The sequence below is a fragment of the Anticarsia gemmatalis genome, chromosome 17 (assembly GCF_050436995.1).
Source record: "Anticarsia gemmatalis isolate Benzon Research Colony breed Stoneville strain chromosome 17, ilAntGemm2 primary, whole genome shotgun sequence".
NCBI classification, from domain to species: Eukaryota; Metazoa; Arthropoda; class Insecta; order Lepidoptera; family Erebidae; genus Anticarsia; species Anticarsia gemmatalis.
In genome coordinates this window covers 11,335,399-11,360,153 of record NC_134761.1, presented here as the reverse complement: position 1 = coordinate 11,360,153, position 24,755 = coordinate 11,335,399, and the positions used below count along the sequence as shown (strand labels likewise).

The window sequence follows — 24,755 nt, the reverse complement described above, 5'->3', positions numbered from 1 at the left end:
TTGTGACATTTTGTCGATGAATTGACATAGTGAGGAATGACTTCATTGTTCAGGTGTTTGTATTTATCAAGTTGTTATTTCGTGAATTGGTTAACTATAGAACATGATTATAGTTCGATCTAATTATACTTAAACATTAATAGCCAAGTATAGTCATCATAATATTCTGTACTTTTCTATCTCGTGTAAATTTGTCACCAATCAAGGAGCCTTTAGAGTAGAGGAGTGTCTATGATGTCATAGTTTGAAAAGGGATGCTTGAAGGTACTGCCAAGCTAATACAAGTAAATGTGATAAGACCAAAATATTTAAATTTGAAATATGGCTAAGAGTCAATTTCTAAGTGTTGGATAACTTGTCTAATAGAGAAAATTACAAAACAGCTGTCACAATTCACCCTGATACGCAAATTGATACTTATTACGAAGTAATTATTCCTAAAGCGATAAAATTTTAGGTTAGCAGCTCCACATTTTTTGAATACCTACATAATTTTCAAAAAATATGCCGCAACAGACTTAAAACATTTTCGCCATAATTGTTTATTTTTACACCATTTTAATATTTAAAGAAGTAACTTTTTACAACTTTTTAATGTTCCAAAATAATGGTCACCACTGTGTGGATGCGGGTGTACGGCGACCACACGGCAGATGGTAGATGGGACACTATAAAGCGGCTTTATTGGCCTCCACGGGCTTAAGGCCTCAATGAAGAAAATAATTATAGGGAAACTACCCCCGTTTACGGTTGAACTCAAATTGAACTAAAGACGTTCCGAGCGAAATTTTTGACGACTGCTCCCAATTTTTTGGGCAAATTATTGGGTGCAAGCTTCGAAATTAAATTACTTTGTATGTTGTTCAGTTTGACGATTTCCTGTCATCGTTTATGTAAGCTTAGTTAAGTAAAACGCATGTATAATGTATATCATATGCCCTATTTTTATTATCTAGGTCAAATTTAATTATGTAAATATCTTATACCTACTTAACTTGATTTTTAATGCTTATAATTTTAGTGTCTAGTTTATTATTTTGCAATTTTAATTTGTCATATCAGCAGGAAGTGGTGCTAATTATTTTTTATTAATTATGTTACGTTTGTAAAGTAATTGATTTAATATAAAACGTGACAACAGCCTCAAGCATATAATTACGATAAAATCAAACTCATGAATATTAATGTACAAATTTTAAATATCAACAACAATCATAAAAAGTTTAGTTGATATTAATTATCGACGAATATAGATTTTGCTCTTATGAAACAGCCACGCGCATCGTTTAAAGTTTGCAACAAATTGTAAACAGCATTGTTGTATTGCCTCGTTTACTATGAAAGAGTTTGATAAACAAACATTTAGTTGGCTTACCGATACTTACGGAAACTCCGAAATAAGTGATCATACATCTAAAATTTGCATTTAAAGCGAGCACGGTGGGTTGTGGGTTACGGTTAGGCGGCCACGGCTCGTAACGAGGACCGGTCGGACCGGTGCAGCGGGAAGCGCAGAGGAAGCGTGCGCTTCCGTCGGCCGCCGCCGAGCGAGTGCGACGCGGGGGGAGTGCGGGGCGCTTGCGCGGCGCGGGGCAGGGGCGAACAGCTGAGCGCGCGGGTATATTGACAGCACGTTGCCTCTCAGTCAGTAGGTTCTCTGTCACCGCGGAGTGCGAACGTAGCCGCATAAAGCCCACGCAACACGTCGCTCCCGATTGATTATGACACGATCGCCCCGCAGTGCTAACTGAGCTGCGGTCGGGACACCGCTAAAATTATGACTTTTGGACTGTTCGCCGGCGACGAAGATAGTAGCAGATATCTCGTTCTAGAAGAGAAAGCTTTTAGAATAGTGTCCAGGTACTGGGAGGTCTCCGGAGTTTCGTCCGCCGAGAGGCTGCGGTACGGGAACAAACAGAGGCTCCTTGTCGCCCCATTCGGACTGTTATAAATAATTTTATGAAACTTATGAATTTTATTTGGACTCAAACAAATTAGTCTTTAGTGTTTATTAAGTGCAATAGGTGAACTGTGTTTTTTGTGTTAAGTTTTATTTGGGGTTTATTTTTCTTTGGATAAACAAAATGGTGCCCCAACAAGTGTCGGATGTGCGGTCCCTAACTCCAACTGCGAGTGCAGGAGTACCCGTGTTCGGGTCCCAACTCGTTGATAAAAACTCATCAACCCCCTATACGGATGCCACACAGGTAAGATTATGTTTAAGAACTTAGGAAAAATATTTAGTGATCATTTTCAAGTGTTAAAAGTGAATATAAAAAGTTTTACAAGTTTTTAAAAATTTTAAAGTCGAAAATAAAAATTTGGGAACAAGTAAAAAATAAAATTAAAACGTGTGTTAATTTATTTTTTCGCTAAAGTAAAAATTAAGTCAGTAAAATCGGAAATAAAACGCCAGTCATAATTTTTGTAGCACGCAGTAAAAATAAATACAAAATACGGAAATACCTAATTATTATCGTGTAAATCTTATCGAAATATTTCTAACAATCATTGACAAAAATATTTACCAAGTCTAAAATAACAAGTGCGAACATACGCACTTAAACTGAAACGCACGACTTTAAAAAATAACGCGCAATATATTTTATCGCTTGGAAAATAGTCAACACATGGCTAAAGGATATAGGTATTTTGTAAACACATTACAAATGACGCGCCGATAAATTATAAATAAATAATTATTACTAAGGAAAAAATTACATTAGGTATTGTAACTTTTCCTACACGGTAAAAAGTAAAAGACAATTATAATTTAAGACCCATCATCGGTCTAGTAGCAATTATTAACAGGAAAATGAATGTAGCGATTTTAATAAATCACATATTTTTACTGTCGACTTAATACGCAAAACCGCGTAACTTCAGAAGGCATTTTGGTGTAAGAATTAATTAAATTTCTGCCAGGTCGGCGTGTGAACACGCTAGTCCTTCAGACGGCCCATTTAACTTAAACAATTTGTAATTTCGGTGTGTTGGTTGAAAAGGGTTGGTCCCCTATTATCTTGGAGATAATCGTAATAAACATTCATTGGCCGACGCGGCCATTAACAAGACACTGAAATTCAATTCGCTCACTAAACTGGTTGGTAACGAGGAATAATGATGCACCGACATGCGATCCACAAGCCAGCCTGATAAAAATCCCACGTGGAATTTTACATGTATAAAAATTAAATTATTTTTTACACTCGACACACGAAAATTAAAATATCTATAATAAAATGAATTTTGCACCTAAATGTAAAATTTGTCAAAACTTGAAACAACATTTTTATTTTCAAAAAGTAAAATAAGATTTTATTATCAATTTAAAATAAACAACTTTAAGTACAGAAATAAAACAAGATATTCACGTTAAATGAAGCAACATTAACTTTTAAAATATAACATCGAGAAAATCTTATCTAGGTTGCAGAACCTTGGAATTAAGTGTTGAAATTTTTAACAACTTAATGTTACAAAATCACACATTTATATCTATTATTAAAACCTTGAGTATTATTTTTAAGACGAAATAAAAACGTCCATCAAACTTGCAATTGAAATATAATACCAATGATAATGAAATAACTGAGTGTCAATTTCAAGACAAGTCTGAACACGCAAGTGCGTAGTCTGACAATATTCAACTCATGAATAACTATACCAAAAATATTGTGAAATATCATTCAAGTCACGTAGAAAGATTTCCTCAAAACGCTAGAAATTGCTGCAATAAATTAAGGTGCCGTGAAATAAATAAGATGAACACTTAAAATGTTAACGTTCCCCCGGTAGCCGGTAATGAATAAAATAAACTATCGTACGCTCATGACTGTGATAAATCCACTGCACACACGGGTGACGTGGACGATACGAAAAACACGCTCGGGATCAACGACATCAGAACACACATTTATGAATTTTTCGCATTATCGCATTATAAACACTGGCTCACGCGATATCGTATTAAATGAAGCTATAACAGTCAAAACAATCGATAAAATAAAAAGACATGATATTAAGGCCATGTTGTATCCATGAAATGCGTCGAGCGGAGAGTGCATTAACATTTCAATGTCAACACGTAACAATGTATTTTTAGTCATCCGCTGTGGTCGTGCGAGTCTTTCTCGAGAGTTCATGATACGCTGCGCCGACACTTTAACGCAGGACGTGATAACCTCAGACGGTGTTCAGCTCTCGTTTCCAATCAGATACGAGGAAATAAACCGTTTATACGTGTGTCGTTTCAAACATAAGGAAACGATTACAAGTATCATTGCAATACTTAATTGTCGTATGATTGTTAGAGTAATTAGCACTGCTTCTATCATCACTGCTTATTGAATATTGAAAAGATCATAATTGTCATGGATTTTTTATAACCATCTATACGTCCGGGCTATGACTAATTACTGCTGAGCAAAAAAAGGGGTAGCCCATGAAGAATTAAGTTGTCTTAAAATCCGCAACCGAATCGCTAGAAAAAATCAACATCGTCCATTTTTTTGCTGAGTGATAATTATGAAATCGATATGCTTTTATTGGCCAAAAAAGTGGACGTTAAATTTTAGCTTTGGTCGTGTGCAAAAAAATGCAAAATTAACTAAGGGCGGAGCTTTGGATCATTATATTGTGAGCGCCCGACCGGACTGGCTGTGTTGTTTTTTGTTACAATTTTTTGTCCAACATGTAGCCAAGAGTACGGCAACTGTTCATTTCCACAAGGTTATCTATCGCACTTTTATTTGGCCGCGGTTATACAACGTGTTTCTAACTTATTGTTATAAGTAAAAAATGTTTCACCCGACTCCGCACTGTTTGCGGAAAATTCAATTTTCACACTATAACGTTCCTTTCTAATACGAATTTTTTGCTTCATCTCAGATGTTTTTTTCGCCTTAAAAAAACTGCTTGAATTCGTTCTGAACTGTAATGCACTTTTTGTCACACTAATCCTAAAAAAGCGTGCTGGTTTAAAGCTCGAAGTGATTTGCATTGAGGATCTGCAGACTACATTGCTTACTCATCAGGCGTTCTGTTGCTAAAAGCAATAAAAACTCACACAACTTTACAAACCCGACCAAGTACTAAAAAGCGATTAACGTAGCCATTTGCATTAACGCGAAATCTTTAAAACAATTTACATTGAGTTCGTAGAAAAAGTGTCGTACTAGTACTGAACAAACTTCGTGTTGGTTCACAATAATACAGCTCTTACAACTGTAACTCACGATATGCAGGCATTTCAACAATCCGCCGTGTTCGGTATTTCGAGTTCAACTCTAGAATAAGGGTTGATAACGTGATTTGTTGCGACAAAAAATTTCAATCCAGTAAAATGGAAATTTCTGGAAACTATGTTAAGTCTTTTATATTCACTGTCTTATTTGTATCACTATATTTTTCTGTCTTGTTGCTTGGTATAAGTCGGTTATGAATGTGTTGAAGTTACACAGTATAACTAAATAACTAAATTTAACTCCAGCTTGTACAAACTGTATCAGCATCACTACCCAAAATTTTAATTATCATAGTTTACACCGCAAATTTATGTGCAAACAATGTTGGCAGCCAAAGCAAATCAACATTTGATTGTGTGGCTCAAGCCACTTGCAATTTGCTACTCGTAGGTGGTTTTAATAGCACCATTATAGTTGAGTGTTGCCCAAGAAAATTACTGTGTGCACAAACTACCTACCTGGGCTTTTTGCTGCAATCATTTGTGTTTGTAAGCTTATTTGGAAAGATTTAGAGTATCGTCCCTACCCTTGTAGGGAAAAGGTAAAAGGTACCTTTGGGCGGTGAAGGAATAATGTGGTTGGAGATATGGTAATAGAACGTAAGCACAGCCAAGTTTATAGGACTGCGTAGAACAGTCATAATTTCTGAAGTAATCGGCTTACTCTAAATGGTTAATAATTTCCTTCGACTAATTTCGAGAGAAACGTTTGTAATGAAAACGCTAGTTAACTTTTGTATCGTAAATAAAAATCTTTGTGTTTGCGTGTTATAATAAAAAAAATAGTCCTAAGAAAATCTCAGTCCCGAAAAAATGTTAATTGAGTTTTTTCGCGTCTAGGACCGAACTACAAATTTAAAAATTAATTTATTTTTAGGCCTTTAATTTTGAAATAGTAATATTAGAGCCCTAGGGGAATTGTTAATGGTTTTTAGTTTCAATTATATTTTTATTATTACTGTCAAATTCTTTGCAACTTGGGATTGTATTGAAACTAAATTTAATGTAAGTTATAGGATTAAAACGACGGCGGGTCGTGACATCTTATTTCTCTTCAAAGTTATTAAAGTTAGTAAATTATTTAGACAAAATTTGAGCCTGAGCAAGGAAGAATTGCCTATACTGAAATACTTTACAAAGGCTGTAGAATTCAACTAAGATTACGATACCAATAACATAAAACATAAAACCTTTAAAGCTAAAGCTCAATTTCTGGCGTAACTCCCACATGGAAACAGAAAGTCTGAAGTCCAAATAGCTATAAATTCGTTGGGGCCCGCGATGACGTCGACTGAAGTCGAAACGAACAGAGAAACAAAACTAACGTTCATATATCTTTCACCCGTATTTTCCACTGCTATTGTTTGCTTCCTTTCAAGACTTTTTTTTTGCTAAAACTGGGTTATTTTTCATTCGGTGCACGGTATATATTATTTGCTTTGGATTTTTGGAGTTCAAACTTGTCTAGCTCGTTTTGGTAAATCGGTGCTGTGAAAACTTTATTTTTACTCTTTATAAATTGTATCTTTCGTATTGGTTGGAAATTTCGAGCAGAAAATAACCTACAAATGTATACTTGTGACGTCATTTATAAAAAGTTTATTCGTCGTTTATAGGTATACGCTCAAAACACCAAACAGAAAGGTCACGTTATCTAAAACTCAGGAGTTACCATGCATCATCACTATCTTATCACAATTAATTTAGTCACAGCTGATACAGATAGTAGATTATCAAAATTACGGTAACAATTGTTTTTGTGGTTTGACAACATTATCGTGACTTCTCAAAGGTCAAAGACATTGTTTTCGAGAATATTTCTTAAACAATGATACAATTGATGATGGAAATTAAATTTATGAATATAAAACAGTTTGTTTACTTTACTACGCGCAATTTAAAGCAATAACACTTACGACTATAATTTAAGGAAATTAAGATCCTACGAAAAGAGCCACAAAACTTGGTGTATTTTTTCGTTATGTAGGTGTAAATGTATTAAGTCACCCCATCTACCAAAAAATAATTTACACGAAACCGAAATTTCATCACACCCGGCCTAACCTGACCATTAAAAACCAAAACGAACCCGGAACTCGTACCTTAAATATTCAGCAGCCTTCAAAACGTAAAACAGCCGTCATTAAGCCGACGGAACTCTAAAAACGATAAACTTTACGACGAGGCAAAGGACGACACTCGATCCACGACACTTTCGAAAAAAAGAAACTTGTCTGTATCTCTACTTCCCTTTATGATTATTCATGTTTTAATGAGAACAGATGTTTGGTGCACGTCTCGATTCTGTTAGTAACCCGTTTCGTGTTGATTGCTTTGTAATTATACTGTGAAATATGGAGATTAGGAAATTATGTTTAGTCATTAAAAATTGTAATAACCTATTTTGAACCCTACTAATCATTCTACAAATTACGAACTTTAACTATTTCATAAACTTACTTAAAAACTAGATCGACTACAAAAAATGTTACTACAATATTCCCTCTCTATATTTCTACCAAACTAAAACAACTAGAAACAAAGTTGCCAACATTAATAACATTATCATCACCTAGAAATTAGTTCTCAATCAGCACTCCGTCTCAGACACAAGTAATATCACAATAACTATCGATCCTCAATAAGTCAGCTCGTAAGTGGCTGTTCTCTCCAAACTTTTCTTGTTCCGCTTCCTCGCTATATTCACTTGTGACTTCTCTAATCGTGTTACTCTATTAACTTGTGGACAGCCCCTTTATACAATTAGCTACTTATTGACTTGGAAAAATCCTACTTCCTTTTAATCTAGTTTTTTGAAAGTTTGCAAGTTTCAGCACGTTGGCGGTCTTGGAACTTGGAGTTTCTCTACCTATATAAAAGAGAATTGGCTCGAGATTCTTAGCTTTTATAGATTGAATTTAACCGCAAAATAGTCTAAATATACTTATCGTCTTAGTAAGTTCAGCGTGCCTTACAGTAACAGTACAATTCAACATTATAAACTTTCAAGTAAATGTGCTCTAAAACTACATTTGTACAACAATTTCTAACTTAGAATGATTTCAATCTAGCGTAGTCTCTAGTACTTCTAGTTCCGTTAGCGAAATGGCTTCGTAAATCCATGCATACTTACATTAAGTTGGATTTAAGTCTAGTCTAAGTATATCTGAACTTGTAGGTGTGATTGTCCAAACGTTGACCCTAGGACGTCTAGACAGAGTTGCTGGTCTGCTCTCGTATTACTTATAGTTTCCTGTCCCGTAATATAACGAATGAATTTCGGATCAACTGTATCTTTTAGTTGTACGTTTTTGCTGACATCATGAACATGTTAATACATGCAGTTGGCGTTTAGCCCATGAGAGTTCACATTTAGAAATAGGACTCTATTCCCGATAGAGGGAGCTATAATCACCATGGCGTGCTGATTAGTAATCCAAGTATGCTTAAAAAGATTGGCCGCCTTAAACGACACCCGTGGGAAGAAATGGGGTGCTTTTATACGAAGCCATTTCATTAGTTTCCCGGGGTTAATTCGAAACGGTAGCATTTATGAAAATTAGTTGCGGAGAAAATATACTTACCTGTCTTTTCAAGTAATTTCGAGCAGTCGCATTTTTGGCTCGGGAACGGACAAAAAACGTTGAACATTTCAGCTGTCGTGTAACAAATTCGTCTGCCTTCCGAGACTAGCTTTCGGCTTGAAATTTAAATAGCTTAAATAGTCTAAAAAAGCAATGGCTTCAGGCATTCGTATGATTTATGTTTTCTGTAGCGTGACTTGGAGAACCGGTATTTTAAGGAATGCCTGTTAAATTAATCGCGTTTGAATTGATCGTGTATTATCAAAATTCCTTGGAGTCTAACACTAAAGTACTAAATTCGTGTGCATGAAGGGCATACTTTATAGCTATGTGCGGTAATAAATTAATTCTGCTTCCCTTTCCTTGTGGCGTTAGCGAAATGCAGAAGGTTAAATAGCTCTCAAGTATAATTACGCCGCATTTAAATTATGGACGCGCAATATGCAAAAGAGGAGCAATTTTTTAATTTAAATTATAAAATATGTGTCTACGAACGCTTAGTATTAATAAAACCAAGCTAAAATATAGAGTAGTAAGTATTTAAATGTATGAAACAAGGTTAACTATATGAATCGAAGAATTTTACAAACCTACAAGAATTTAACTACATGAAGACATGAATTACGACAGCCTAGAAACCTAGAATATAGTTTCTATAGAACTCAAAGACGAACATACTAATATAAATACAGAAACGCTAAATATTTTGAATACAAACGATGTATTTGATTCAAAACTAAACATCAAACAAGTAAATGTAGTTATAACTAATGATGATTAAATTACTCGTCCTAATTATGTATCCAGTAGATAACGGAAGAGTCGTGTTAATAGTACTGATAATGGCAGATACAATACTCTGGGGATTACACGCTAGATTTTAGATATTAATAATATAATTTAGGACAAATATATGGCCGGAAACAACAGGACAATTTTATTGGAAATATTATTGAATGTGAACACAATTATAGATATCTGAGGAAAAATAATAAAATGTTTGTTTTGTCTAGTCATACCTATTTTTAAAATAAATAGATATTCGCAATTATACAGCTGTTCGTTAAGGTTGAAAGAGACTATGAAACGGCAGTAAATAAAAATATAGATATTTTTGTTATTTCATCCACATTTTTTCATACTGACGTACCTAGAAAACTAACTCCTGACTATCTCACTACTAGGCAAGGGTCTCTTCCTGGATTATGAATTTGATACTTTTTGACATAACAGTTGTTTTCACGGTGACAGTAATTACCTTGTCTTCCCCCAAAATTCTTTCGAAAAATGACAAGAAGCTCCAATTTCGGTGGCAAAAGTCGAAATCGATCCTGGCAATAATTTGAAAGGGTTTACGGACCCTGTTTCCTTAAACACCGACCCTGAGGGGATTCAAGGCGGAAGTAAAAAAAATATAACATCTTGCAGTTTTGTGGAACTAATCAGGAAATAGGATGAAATAATATCTACTTCGTAAGTTGCTTTAAGAGTTGTTATGTTGTTAGTGATACAGTTTTGGTAGTTATATACTTTTATAATATGATATGTAAGGTGATAAGTACATAGATAAATGGGAATAAGATGAATAAGAATTCAATTCCAATTCCCCTTGATAAGTATCAGCTAGTTTGGACAATTTTTCTCACGTATTTGCTTTTATTTCATGGGTCTTTCAGACACAGACAGATCTATTATACGCTTATAAAATCACTTTAAAGATAAATATTAAAAAAAAAAATTCTCTAAAGGAAAATCAATTTAAAATTAAAAAAAATATGTCTAGTTTTGATCAAACTAACTATACTAAAACCAAATTCGAGTACTAAATATAACAATTGTATAGATTCTATAAATACATGAGTACCTTCATCAAAATACACTAGTATTTTCTATAGCGAATGTGGCCTATAATCTATTTGATGTATTTGATGACAACGATTTATTTAATGGCAATATTAATGGTATTAAATCATAAAAGTCGTTACAGTAATGATTTGATTGCTCTGTAATAACCTAAGCTAATATTTATCTTTATAATGTACCTTTTTAAATCTATTTTCGATATCTATAAAGATTTTTGGATTGATTTACTTATTTATAATCATGTCCCCCTAGTTAGGGAAACGATCCCAGCCCACCAGTGGGACAGTTGTTAAAAAAAATCATTTCTGCCAATCTCACTACAAATATTTTTACTATAACATCATTCAAATTATCACTTTTGTCATAAACTTTAACAATAATAAGTCTTCTTTAATTTTTGGTTTGTTCGAGAATATTTAAAACATTGATATTTCTACCTCGGTCATGTTCTATGTATGTATCATTATGGACATGACCATACATTTTACAATTAACCTGATCATAATCAGTACAGCCATGAACTTTGCACAATTTGGCTAACAAAAGATCTTATGATAAGCGAAACTATAAATAATGTCGATTCACAATTTTAATGCAAAGTGATAAATAAATTTGAATATATTATAATCAAAGATTCAAATCTCAATTCTAATGATGTTCTCGTTTTAGGAAATGAAATATTTAGTTTATAGGCCGTTTTGTAATATTTGATTGGAAATTAGTTGAAGGAAACTTGAGTAGGTGTTAACGATAGAAATTGAGCAATAGATGATTGTTTCATAGATCTGGATAAAACGAAATGATTTGTAACAAGTAATGAAAGTGTATTAAAAAAACATAAATACTTTTGCTCTCCATAACATTACAACAAGATTAAAGTCTAAACAAAACACATCATTCTATAGTTCATTTATCATAGTTTTTACTTAAAGAAAATTTCAATATCACTCACAAAAACTGCGTACAAAACCTTACTTTTACTATACTCTACATTAAACAAGCAATCTTTAATGATACAATTTTGTTGAAGCCTTCAAACGTTTTTCTTCAATCAGGTATTCTATTGATGACCATATTCTGATGACATGATTTCCATATAATCTCGATCGTCTCGTTAACAAGATTACTCTGCGTGAGTTTTTGTACAGTTTCTTTGATAATCAGCTAGTATTAAATGAACATTAGGGGTCGATTTGCAAAAGAGCCGTTTGTAACATGTCACGTAGATGAAGATGTCAAGTAACGATATGTTACGAAGTTGCTCTACTTAGGTATTATTTTATTCAATGCAATTACTATTTTATTAAGAAAAAACACAATTGTAAGACTTGACTTACATACGTATTACGGATATAAAATTATAACTAAACTTTAGGATTCGAAATATTTTCATCGATTTTTCTTGTGTCTCAATTTCTTTACAAAGATACATTTCACACCCTTTTCTAATGAGTGTAGATAGCTACCAAATAGCTCCACTGGTAACGATTCAAATCCACACCCATTCATCTTGTCAGAATTTATATATCTTCTTCTATTATCATGCCTAGTTTTTGTACTTTTTTGTAATTATTTGTCCCCTGTTATAACCCAACTCATATTCCTTACTTTAACAGTTTCGACTGTACCAGCTCGGCCAGGTCACATTTATAAAGGAAGTGTTATATCTCAAGTTCTCCAGTTAACTGACACGACATGACTTGTAAGTGTACTGACATTTATATTGAACGGTGATGTCATTAGATGCAGATAATCACAGACTGAATCAATATCGCTAGAAAACATCCGCTCCACGACGTGTCCGGAAGAATTATGTGTTATCTAAAGTGTTCTTGTTAAAGTTAATCTCAGGTTAGAGGCGGATGCGAGTTTAAGGATCGGCTTTACTCATAAGCAAATAGTTTGACTGCATGATGCGTTAGAAAAGGGGTCGTATTTCCATATTAGACTAAGTCAAGATAGTACAAATTCTTTTAAATATGGTCGTGAAAGGTCTTAGTTTTTTTGGTACTGAAATGTGCAAAGGAACATGAATTATTATTAGTTAAGTTAGTAAGAAATATTACCGAACAAAACTGCATAAAACATGTTCAAAAGACCCAAAGACTGCCAGTGCTAGTTGCCACCCTACATCGTTCCACCATCAAAACTACACGATCCACTGAACTAAATCAAGAACGGTACAAAAAAACTTGCAGAAAAAACTGCAACTGCTCTCCAAGCGAATGACGACTTTATAGATAAAGTGGTTGAGTTTAATTTCGTTTGAATGGACAACCGGTATAAGGAAGCCGAAGCAAAACTTGTATACAATTGTTTGACCTTGAACTTAAAAATATTCGAGGCAAGCTGCTCAAATGTGACCGGTGTTGCTCGAGGCACTCCCAATATGGTGAGGGTGAGGTTCTTAACGTACAACATCATAATATTCCTTAAATAACCTGCTGTTGTTTCTTAATTTGCTTTGAAGCAACACTGAAGACGAAAACGTTAAACTAGATTTCATTTTGTTGAAACTAAAGCGTGGGTTTCACTAAAACCTAGTCTGAAATTCGTCTCGGCGTATCTTTATTAAAGTTCTCAGTACATTTCACAAAAAACCTTATCGTTATTTTTCTTCTAACACCTAATTACAAACCGACCAATATTCTCCAACAAAAAATTGAAGCAAGCAACGTTTTAAATTCGAAACGTGTTTCAAAATTAAACCCAATCAAACATTAAAACATTTTTAACTGGATTTCTAATAGCGACGTCTTCAGGCACTTAATTACACATTCAAGTACAGACTCTAATTGATACCTCAGACATATATTTTACGATCTGAGTAACGAGCTCTGCAATTAAATATTTAACGTTAAATCCATTGTTAAAAACATCTAATCCTTGTGAATTAATTGAAATACCTAAAGTGTTTAATGGCAAAGGGTAGACTGATGAAAGCACTAAAATAGACTTATAGGGTTTATTGGTGCAGCTCATAAAAAGTATAAACAACTTGTTTTTGAAGACTATATCTTCAGAACAGTTTCTATCACATTCATAGTTAAATTTAAAAGTTACGTAAGTATATCATATTGTGTTGTAAGAAAATTACAATGAATATTTTAAAGAACCAATTCAAAAATCATTTTGTATTGATACCAAAACAGTTTAAAATAAAAGATTAATTGTCATTTAAAATACAATTTACTTGTAAATTGAACCAAAATGGCCGCAGACTTATCATAAATGCTTCTTGTAAATAAATAAATATACATTTCGAATTTGACTTTGCGCATAAATAACGACAGGTCAGACACCCACAATCTTACCTTTAAATCTGTATGCTAAATGGTATTGACATTTAATCACTGCAGTACATCTTTTATAATTAAGTAGAAGATTTTGGCTTGTCTGACACTTTGATAGATTAGTTAATTCGCAGACTAGCAGTCGATGCAAATGTTCAACACATTTGTGTTTCTTAGAAGTTTAACATTCTAGATAGACTTTATTTAGTAATAGATAAGTTTATCATATAAGACTGATGTATCTTGTTCATTTATATCAGTTACTAAGGGAATACGGACGCAATATATCGAAGAATTAAGGAATAATCGGTATAACGTTAAAAATATGACAAATTAAATTAGGTTGTCAACAAGATGTTCGTGTACGGAATCCAAAAGGTCGCGCCAAACCAAATCTACCGTCAGACAATCTCCGAGATATGTAGATGAGATTCAATGCTGACGATTTATGAAGAAAGCTGAACGAAATATGGCAACGACTCGACCGTTTTCATTGAAACTTTTTACAACCTCCCCTTTAGATGGCAGATAAAATTGCAAATAGACGGACGGAAAAGGGAATTTTATGTGAAGGTAGCTTCACGCTTTTATTTTTTAGAGGGGAACGAAGCTGTAAAGTCGGTTAGTGAAAACAAATTAAGCTTGAACGCTATAAATTATATATTTCTTGTAACGTTCACAGGTTGAGGAAAATAGACGTTATTATTGCCTAATACTATTGCTAAATATATACCTGGAAAACCTAATATGGTTGCTAACAGAAACTATAGGAAACATGCTTGAGAAGCAACAAAAAATATGGACACCATCTGCCAATACATAGTAAGGATTCATAAATATAACTTTCCGTTTTAAGACAGACTGTCTACCACTGACTTCTTACAATTCTAATACTCATGAAATTTTATAGATATGATCATTGAAATCACATTGATCATTGCCTCATAGGCAAGGGAAGTTTGTTATCCCCGAATGGGAAAAAGGCGTGATTTATGTATTTATGTATGTATATATGAAGCTAAATCTTAACATATTTATTATTAAACTCTAAGTCTCGTGCACCAAAACAAACTATCTCTTTAAAATCGAACAAAGTATCAACCTAAAAAGTTGGAACGGCTTAAAGCTAAGAAGTGACTGTTACAGCCTTCCTCGCTAATACACGACCAATATTTGTTCTGGTGGCAAGTCTACGGGGATCGGGCGAGTCGGGACGCTCTAGTGAGCAAACAATGTTCTTTGGATGCATTCTGTTTCAACGTTCGACTTGTCTCGAGGGGTTTGAGACTAATAGTGTTAGTTTGTAGTGCGTGGCAAATTCACGGCGACGTTTTTGGGAGGTTTGAGATGAATTTTGTGGAGAAATATTTTAGTATTTATAAGAATTGTAGTTACGTGTTAATAATAAAATACGTAAAGATTTATAGTCAATATTAAAATTATAAAAGCACGACTTATTCTAATAGTCGTAACTTTTTCTTTTCTGCAGTTTTAACCAAATAACATTGGCTTGAAAACTGAAAAAATGGGGTAATATCCCAGTATAGTGTTTATTAGTGAAATAAAAATAATCTCTCAACGAATCAGATCGTAAACTCTGAAACTCGTGTTAACCCAAAATACACACCAAATCACCCTTTTACAAAATATCAAAAGCACTTCAACGTAACAAGTTCCCACATTTTCATAATGGACGTTTATAAAAAGTGTAATCTAGTAAACGTAGGTAATAATATCGCTAAGGTTGTCGTAAAAGCACCATTATTAATATCAAACGGAGTAAAACACTCGCGGGATTCGGGCTCTTGAGAGCATTCGACAATATAACTGGCCTCTGTAGTTTTTATTAAGCGCATGTGAGCGATAAATTCAAACGTTTACTACGTCGAAAACTCTACCACTTTGCTCGTTGTAAATAAAAAGTTCAATATTAAACAACAATGTATTGAAATAGTTTTGTGTAGACTTACATCTGCGGTCCAAACAACAGGGCTGTTTGTTGATTTTCAATTCAAATAAAGTTCAAATACAACGTTTTTGTTATTTTTACAGTCAATAGTTTAATTGTTGTTTTATCAAACGTTTCGAGAGTGTCTTTGTTCTGTAATAGATTTATTTGTTTGTTATTTGAGTCGCTCTTGACTATTAGATTTATGTCTATTGTTAGAAAAACTATACCTACATAATAACTGTTCACTATTGTTGTATAAATATTTGTAATAATGTGTCATTTAAATGCTTTCAACCCTACGTCTGATTGGAAGCATCTGGCAATGGTTTTACGACATACATCTGATGCATCGGGACAGACTTGCAGAAATTCCTCGGGACGTTCTCGAAGTATCTCCAGAGACCTATGCACAACTTCGGCATAAAGAATTGCGTGATATGAATTTGCTATGCTTTGTAACTTTGTGCAGTTTCCGTCTGATTTTTCAATATATCAAATGTACAAAATGTTGTGTCGAATACAAGTTTGAACGACTGTTTGTTACCCAATTCTGTAACAGAATACCACAGTACTTACTATCTCATTACGGTTTCATATCAAGGCTAATGGAGTAACAAAAGTTGTAATTGTAATTCGAGATACGACCATCAATCACGAGGCATTACATCTTACCAACTAATTTCATTTACTCCAAATCTTTGCTACTGAACTTTAATCCCGTACATATACTTTTTCGTTTATTCTTTTTTCGCCACCGAACTTGGTTGTTTCTTCCCAGCCCTTAAGCCACTTGATTCAACTTAGCCTATAAGTTTTTCATCCGTTTTTTCGTTTCCAGGAATTTTCCTTTAATCAAACTGTAGCTAAGTTTATGGAACATACGGAATTGGGACGGGGTCAGTGAATTGTGATCCAGCATCCCCGAATGGACCATTACCGCTACTTGCTGTAATTGCTTTGGGAATACCTCGAGATTCGTGTCTGATGCTTAGTGTTACATTTTAGGGACCCTGACCGGACATGTTTAGTGTAACAGCGTTTTAGTCACCTGGATGTTTACCTCTGAGATCACATTTTGGTAAATGGGCTCGTCTTATTATTTATTTAACAGACACAGAACGCCATTTTATTCGGCCCCAACATGCCTCTAGCGTTATTTATTCATTGATCCACTCATGTATATTTATTTGAACAAAATTGGAAAGGTATCTTCATGCGTCTTATTATCAGCACCAATTGACATGTAAATAAGGTTCATTACGATGTTTGGAAATAAATTGTTGAATTTATACCAGTTTAATATTAATAAGGGCAGATGCTTTCCACTAGCGGGGGTTTCCATACAAGTCGCAGATTACCAACGTAATGATAACAGTTGATTAAACTGACGCAATCAACGGAAATAGTTTGCAAAATGTTGTATTAGGGATTCCAATCACGTCGTAAGCCAGAAGTTAGCTGAAACGAGATCGGCTCAAAAGCGAAGATCTTATTGACTGTTCGGTTCGTACCGGCATCTATTGACTCGGTAATGTCTCCCATTTCCGAACCAGCTCTCGGAATAAGAAAAGTTGGTACACGGGAGGGAAAGAAAAGAGGCCTTTTCGAAGCGCACTAAACTTAATAGGTACCTTTGATCTTGCAACCCAAAGTTAGAATTAACTCTAACAAAGACACTGACCATCTGTTTAGGACCCCAAAGAAGCGGGTAACTAATTTCAAGTTTAATGAGAAATTCGCTTGAAAGGAATAATTCAATTTTCTGTATTGTTAATTTGTGTGTTCGCTACAGCCTCCAGTTTTGGGATTAACAGGATTCCTGACAAGGGAGTACTTTATTGAATCGCTTTGTGCCATTGTTCGGATTGTGCTGATACAATTTTCATTACAGCATTGAGTATAATGCGGCCTATTTTAGAACAACTGTCTGTAATGAAATCTTACTTATTAATTGGATGAGATTGCCTAAATTCCAACGTTATATTCGTTGTAATAAAAGCGGTTACTATATTAGATATGAAAGCGTAAAATATGTGCTTTAGCGTATGTTTCTGTAGTTTATTTACGACACATTATTCACACGCCATTTCTTAGCTTTATAATGTTTTCCTCCTTTATTCTTAGTACAATTCTTTCGCCCCTACATCAGCATGCAAACAATTCGCCCGACGCGTTTCAACATACACACACATGACTATGATTTCTTTATTACAAACCCTTTATCCTTTTGTCCGCCGACGCTCGTTGCCTCTCAAGATATTCCTCTTTCTGCCTTCTGTATCTTGCGAGATAAGAATGTATTGAATTTTGAAACATAAGGTTTTTCCTTTTTATCTCATACCCCGAGATTCTTTTATATTTACAGACCAACAAACGTAAAGTGATTCGGCTGAGCACTCTATTATATAAATTGATATTTGTTCCTTTCAGAGTTAGGGATATGTTTAAAAGATTTGGTTTAGATGAAAGGTTAATGTAATCTTATTTGACGTTTGCGCTGTTAAGAAGCTTACCTGCCGAAGTCTTTGAAGGCTATTTTTATATGAATACATCATTCTACTTATTTTTTTACTTACTGCTGGTATAAAATTATTTGAGGTAATATTATTTTTTGTTTTATCAAAAGGTACCGTTGCTTGTATTTTTTACTAATGATGATGATAAAGCAAAGCTATTTTATCTTCGATTAAAACCGCTTTTTCATTTTAATCTCAAATGTCAATGTCCTGATATACAAAGTAGTAATTTGCTACTGTAAGTAATCGATTGCTATTCCCCGTTTCGTTCATTTTGCACACTTCCTCACTTTATTTTTTGTCAAACATCTATGACATTACGTTTTCTATGAGTCTTGTAGAATTTGTGTCGATTTTAAGTAATTTTAACGGATCACCATTAAAAACCAATTTTGTAGTCATCTGTATGAAGATTTGCTAGTTTTTTGTTACATTAACGTACGAATGTATGAAGTCATCTAGTCGAAGTAATCATGTGCTTAATGCGGATCAATTTCGATTTCATATAAAATTGCTTGGAGGCATCATACGTAGTGAGAGAATACTGTTAAGTTGATGACAAAAAACTCCATTCTGGGTTTAGATTGACGTAATTTCTAGCCTCATTTTGGAAAATAAATCTATTACATTTCGTAATTGACAAAGCTTGTGTAGGCCTATAGGTAATCATAAATTATTATATAATAATGCCCAATCGGAATAGAAATCAAGATTAAAATTAAGTGAAGCATTGAATAATCAAACTATATGTTACATATTACCTTAAAAAATTGTCTTTAAAAGCAATAAATCCAACAAAAACAAGCAAAACCACCGCAAAAACACATATCATAATCGTCACACGAGAACAAAAAGTAGTGTTCAAGCAAACAGTAATTTTCTACGTACTAGTAATTCTACACCTCGCGGTAACGGTACATGTACACATGGGAACCATGCTTTATGCTAACATAATTTAATTACATATCATCTTATGTCATTTGTTGTTCATGGTGGCCTGTTTTTTTATCATATTTGGAGAAGTTGACTTAGCAATGTATGGTTTAAAATTCAGATAGAATAATCGAGTAACTTTTTGTAGGTCTTAAAACTGTGCGATGGTAAAATATAATAGGCGAAAAATTATACAAAACTTATTGCTAGACATAAATGAACACCATTTATGATTATTCTTACAAAATTGTATTTAATATCTAACTGTATAGGTACTAAAATATTAATATAGCAAATTAAAACTATTTAGAGTTTCTTGTCAATTCTTTTCATAGAATTTTAAAAGTGTTCATTTAATATAACTCTATTTTTCAAAAATGATCAAAATTTTGATTATTCCTTTGATTGGAAATTTTGCTACGGTCATGTGCTATATCAAAGTTTTTATCCGAGTAATTGAAACCTATTTCAATAAAGCTTATGATGATGACCATAAAAGTATGTTTCTATTCACAAAAAAATACTTAAATTTCCGTCTCAGTATGTCCATTACATGTTTTATAACAGTAAAGCACTATAATGTGTTTATAATTACACATATGTAGGTTGGTGGTCGTGACAAGCTGTCAGTAAGATAACAATAGTAAGTATTATCCGTGAACTTTGAAGAAATGGATGGAAAAGTAGCCTATCTAAAACGATTAACAGTATTCTTTTTGGTGCGGCAAATGTGACAGATTTGGAGTGTTGGACTATATAGTTCGGTTACTGAGTTTCTTTTCTCAGTTTTCTAAGTTATAGATCAAGTTTATAGTTTTATTCTAGTTAGTATTTAAAGTTGGTTTCTTATGTTATAAATATCCAATTGATAATTAGATATTTAATTTAAAATTGTATGTACATAGGTATATTTCCGATAATCTTAGTTACTGGTATGGTACCGACTGATTATTTTAGAAAATAATACTTTGAAAAATAGTTGGTTATTTGTTTTGTGTTAAGTTAGTCGTTTTAGGTTAGGTTATCCCCCTATCACAACACGACTAAATATAAACAAATATTCTATTTAATTTATGTACTTATCACGGGGAAAAACAGAACTTTTAAAAATTCAATTATCCTCAAACAGATTTGGATTATTGTATTGAAAGCAAAATTATAACAATTATTGTATAGGTAGTTGTCTCCATGTGGTCAGCATGATAGACTCAAGGCCTGATACCTCCCTCATTCCGGGAGAATGGCCGTACCCAACTGCGGGACAGTGATAAGTCACATTTATTTATTATTTGTACTTATTATACATTGAGTGGCAATGAGTCATTAGATAAAAACGCATCATTCGACAAACGCCATATTGATAGAATACGTCAATAATATAATTTAATACCTAAAGTACAATATTCTTCCTGAACACATATTTTAATATTATACTAATCACAGGCAATCAAATGAGGAGCTTCAAAAATATAATTGTTCATTTGAGACAATCTTAACTAGTTCGTGAAAGCTCAATTCATTTGGAGAGAAGACTCTTTTTCGAAAATTTGCGGGTACTTTGAAAATGTTCTAGCTGGCGTATAATCTAGCTGTCTTATTGCAAGAAGATTATCTTTTTAAAAATAAATGTGGGTACTTTGACAATGTTCTTACTAGCGCGTAATCTAGCTTAAAATAGTTTTTACTAAGTAATACTATTTTGTATAAATGTGATACTATCAATGATGAATTAGCGGTTATGTAAGCGAAACCGGGTCTCAATTGAATGTCAAGAAGGTGACCCTAGATTTAAATAAACAAATAGTGTTTTGACACAGCAAACACATTTAAAGTCTTTATTTTTGACTTAATTATGTTATTTTGAAACCTATTTAATGTAACTCTAGTAAGCTGTTATGAAAAATATATTATGTATGCTATTATAATATTATGATTATTGCTTTAGTATTGAAACAGAAATTAAATCTAGTAAAAGAAACTATATATTTAAAATCCATGCGACTGCCAGTCTGTCTGTTACATTTTCGCTCATTAATGGCTGAACCACTTTAAATGAAATTTGGCTGGATGATAGCTTATAATATAAATATCTTGTAAAAGTATAAAGACTACTATAAACTGTCTAGGCAGGCGAAGCAATATCAAAAAGTTAGTTATTTAATGTCAGTATTTATTTCAAAAAACGATTATATTTTGTTTTTTTCATCGTCACCTTTCCAACTTGACCTTTTAAATATAACTTAATTTTAACACTTCGATTTTTAATACTATACTGACCTATGACGTCATCGTTCGAGCTAAACAATTATTGATGAACTCATTTCTTGTTCAATACAATTATGTTTTTATTGTGGTTTTCTGTAGTAAATAAGTTTATAGTAACTGTGAATAACAATACCAATGATAATTTATTTAATGTTGGACTTTAGTTCACCAATAATCTTTTAATTACATTTATAAAGCGAAAATTTGTATGAATAAGATACATTTAGTAATGTTTTTTAAGTATGACTAAAATTCGTTAAGTATTGGATATCCTACTACTTTTGTAATTGTAAATACGAAAGTTAATAAGTATGCGTGTTTGTTGTTCTTTAACTCAAAAGCGACTGAACAGATTTTGATGTAATTTGGAACCTAAAATAACACAAAATTATGTTTTTTCTTTAGTTATTTTTCCAAGTAATTTAATTTGAAATGTCTTTAAGGTTAGTATTTGAAACTCTTCGAAAGAGAAAATTCTTATAAACTTGCTTAAACAAGACACATGCAAGTAAAACTATTAGACAAAACGCGAAATTACCGCAATTACTCGCATTGACCGGCAGCTTTCTAAATATACGTCAAGAAAATTACCGTGTTCCAACACTCTTGAGGTATTTGTTTAAACGATTTTACATTTTAATGAACTATTGAAGGCATAGTTATAATTTATAGAATGATACAGAAAATTACTATAGAAAATCATAAAAATGTACGTGAAAAAAATTACTGTTGAAGTAATAATATATTTTTTTTCTGTGTATAAAACTGGCAAGGGATTATAAAAATATGGAAAATATATTGTCATGGCCGATGCTCTATACCTTTATTAGTAATTGAAACTCATTTACAAGTAATTACTTCGAAGTTAATTTACAGTAGGAATTGCACAATTTTCATAAAAAATGCCTCTGAAAATGTAACAAATTTTAGACACTTATTCATTTTCATAACGTATCAAACATGAATTCTTGAAATTATATTGCCACATACATCATATTATAAGCACTTTATAAACTAGCTATAACATGACGATATATCTAGTTATTTTCCACAGAAAAAACTCTACAATTATATTAACACGCGTTAATATTATGACAATTACCATATCTATTATGCTATCATATTAGTCATATGATACTCCGATAGTATTGTAGTACAGATGCATGTTTACATTACTGTAATCTATTCTATGCTAATTTGTTTAATTCGGTACACTAGGTTACCTAGACAACTCTTGGTTAATAGGGTTGAGGTTAAGTTGGATGTAACGAAGCTTGTATTTTGATGGGTGAGCGGATTGATGACTAATATATCGTTTTATGATAATTATTAGTATAGTTATTTTGTAATATAACAGTGAAGTTAACTAATATTGAGTTATTTATCTTTTAAAGTAGGTTTATAATGAGAAATAGCTGCTAGCTTTCGGAAATCGTATTTTAACCACTACAAATAGTAATTAATAACATTTTCTCATCATATTCTTTTCAAAATCAACCAAAACATCACATGTTATCTTTATAAAACCACCTATATAACAGACAAACTCAATCGTATAAAAGTCACCTTCAAGACAATAGTCTACACGTGTTATAATTACGATAACCCACCACAAAATGGTCAATAAATCGCCATCTTGGCAAGCCTTCGTGGTACAAGTCCAGAACACCATTTAGACCATTCTTGGACAAGATAACGAATTATTGGTTCCTGATATTGCTGGTTTAAACGATTTAAAATAATGGTGTCTGGAAACGAAAATAAAATTCTAACTTTTATTTAAGTTATACTTAAATCTTATACCTCTTTTTGAGTGCGACTTGACTTTAAGTAACGTATTAAGTGATCTTTTGAGTAATAGTTTATGTTACTATTTAATGTTAAAATAGGCCTTGAATAAATCGATGTTAAAAATTAATATTAATGATAATTTTATCACTATGATCATTATGATTATGTAACATTCAATCATGAATAATATTGTGCATCTCTTTTTAAATATCAATAAAAGAAAAGGAGAGAAGATACTTCACAGTAAGTGATTCCCCTCCTTACTAACGGCCCATCTGAGTTTTGCTGAGGTAATTTTAACAATTTATATACCAAAACCTTCCTCTAGAACTATTGTATCTATAGGTGAGAAGCGTATGAAAATCCGATAAGTAGATTTTGAGATTTTCGCGAACACACAAACGGACAGACAGACAGACGTGGTAAGAGACATCACTTTATCATAATATATGTAGTGTTAAGTCAATTACGGTTTGACTTCAAACAGATATAAATCAATATAGTAACGACCAACTCTATTCTCCATTTACTATACATTTCCTTAAAATACTATACATTTATAGTCCATCCATCTCTCCGTTGTTTCAGTACATTTTAGTGCTCATTTACTTCTATAAATAAGTACAGGGCTTGTTAGTCTAAGGGCTGCGACAGTCGGTTAATTAAAACTGTTTTATTGTCCTTAGCTTAGATTAATTTGCGGTCAGTTTGTGGCAGACTTTATAATGGGTATTTTATTGGGGAATTTACTTTACTGGGTAAAAGTATCGTTTGGGTTTAGTGTCTCGGTGAAAGATGTAAAATGGATATAAAATTTTGCTTCAAACTATGAGTAATCTCTGATACTTCAACTTAATAAATACACAGCCTTTGCTACAATATTACTTTATCGAAGCATGGTATTTAGAGAGAGCTAAGACGTTAAAATTTTTCGTTTGATGCTATGTTATTTTTTAGTCTTCAACCTGGACTTGACTCAAGATTATCAAGACTTCGTCCGCGTGGTCTTTAGTTTTCAGTTCCACTCCTAATAGTACTAGCATGATGTTATAGCCTTCCTAAAATAATGTACTATTTCACAAAATTCAATTCGAAATAGTAGTTCCTTAGATTACCGTGTTCAAACAAATTTTCCACCTTTAAATAGTAAAGAAGTCCAGATTTGATATATTTTCTATCACCTGTACCTACTTAGTATAATGAGTAGTAACAGTACAAATCCATAATAAGCGTAGTTACGTAGTTACATCACTACACGCGCTGCCACTGCGCTCAGTTTATTAATAAACAACCACGTGTTTTGATATTGTGCGC

At 32.9% G+C, this 24,755-nt stretch overlaps 1 protein-coding gene across 1 annotated transcript in view; it reads left to right on the top strand.

Moving 5' to 3' along the window:
- Positions 1-1,658: 1,658 nt before the first annotated feature.
- Positions 1,659-24,755, top strand: part of LOC142980122 (uncharacterized) — a 94,287-nt gene continuing 71,190 nt past the window's right edge. The window contains exon 1 of the mRNA XM_076125431.1: positions 1,659-2,207. Within this exon, the coding sequence (XP_075981546.1) occupies positions 2,085-2,207 (123 nt within the window). The 5' untranslated portion in view covers positions 1,659-2,084. The remainder of the gene's footprint in view (positions 2,208-24,755) is intronic.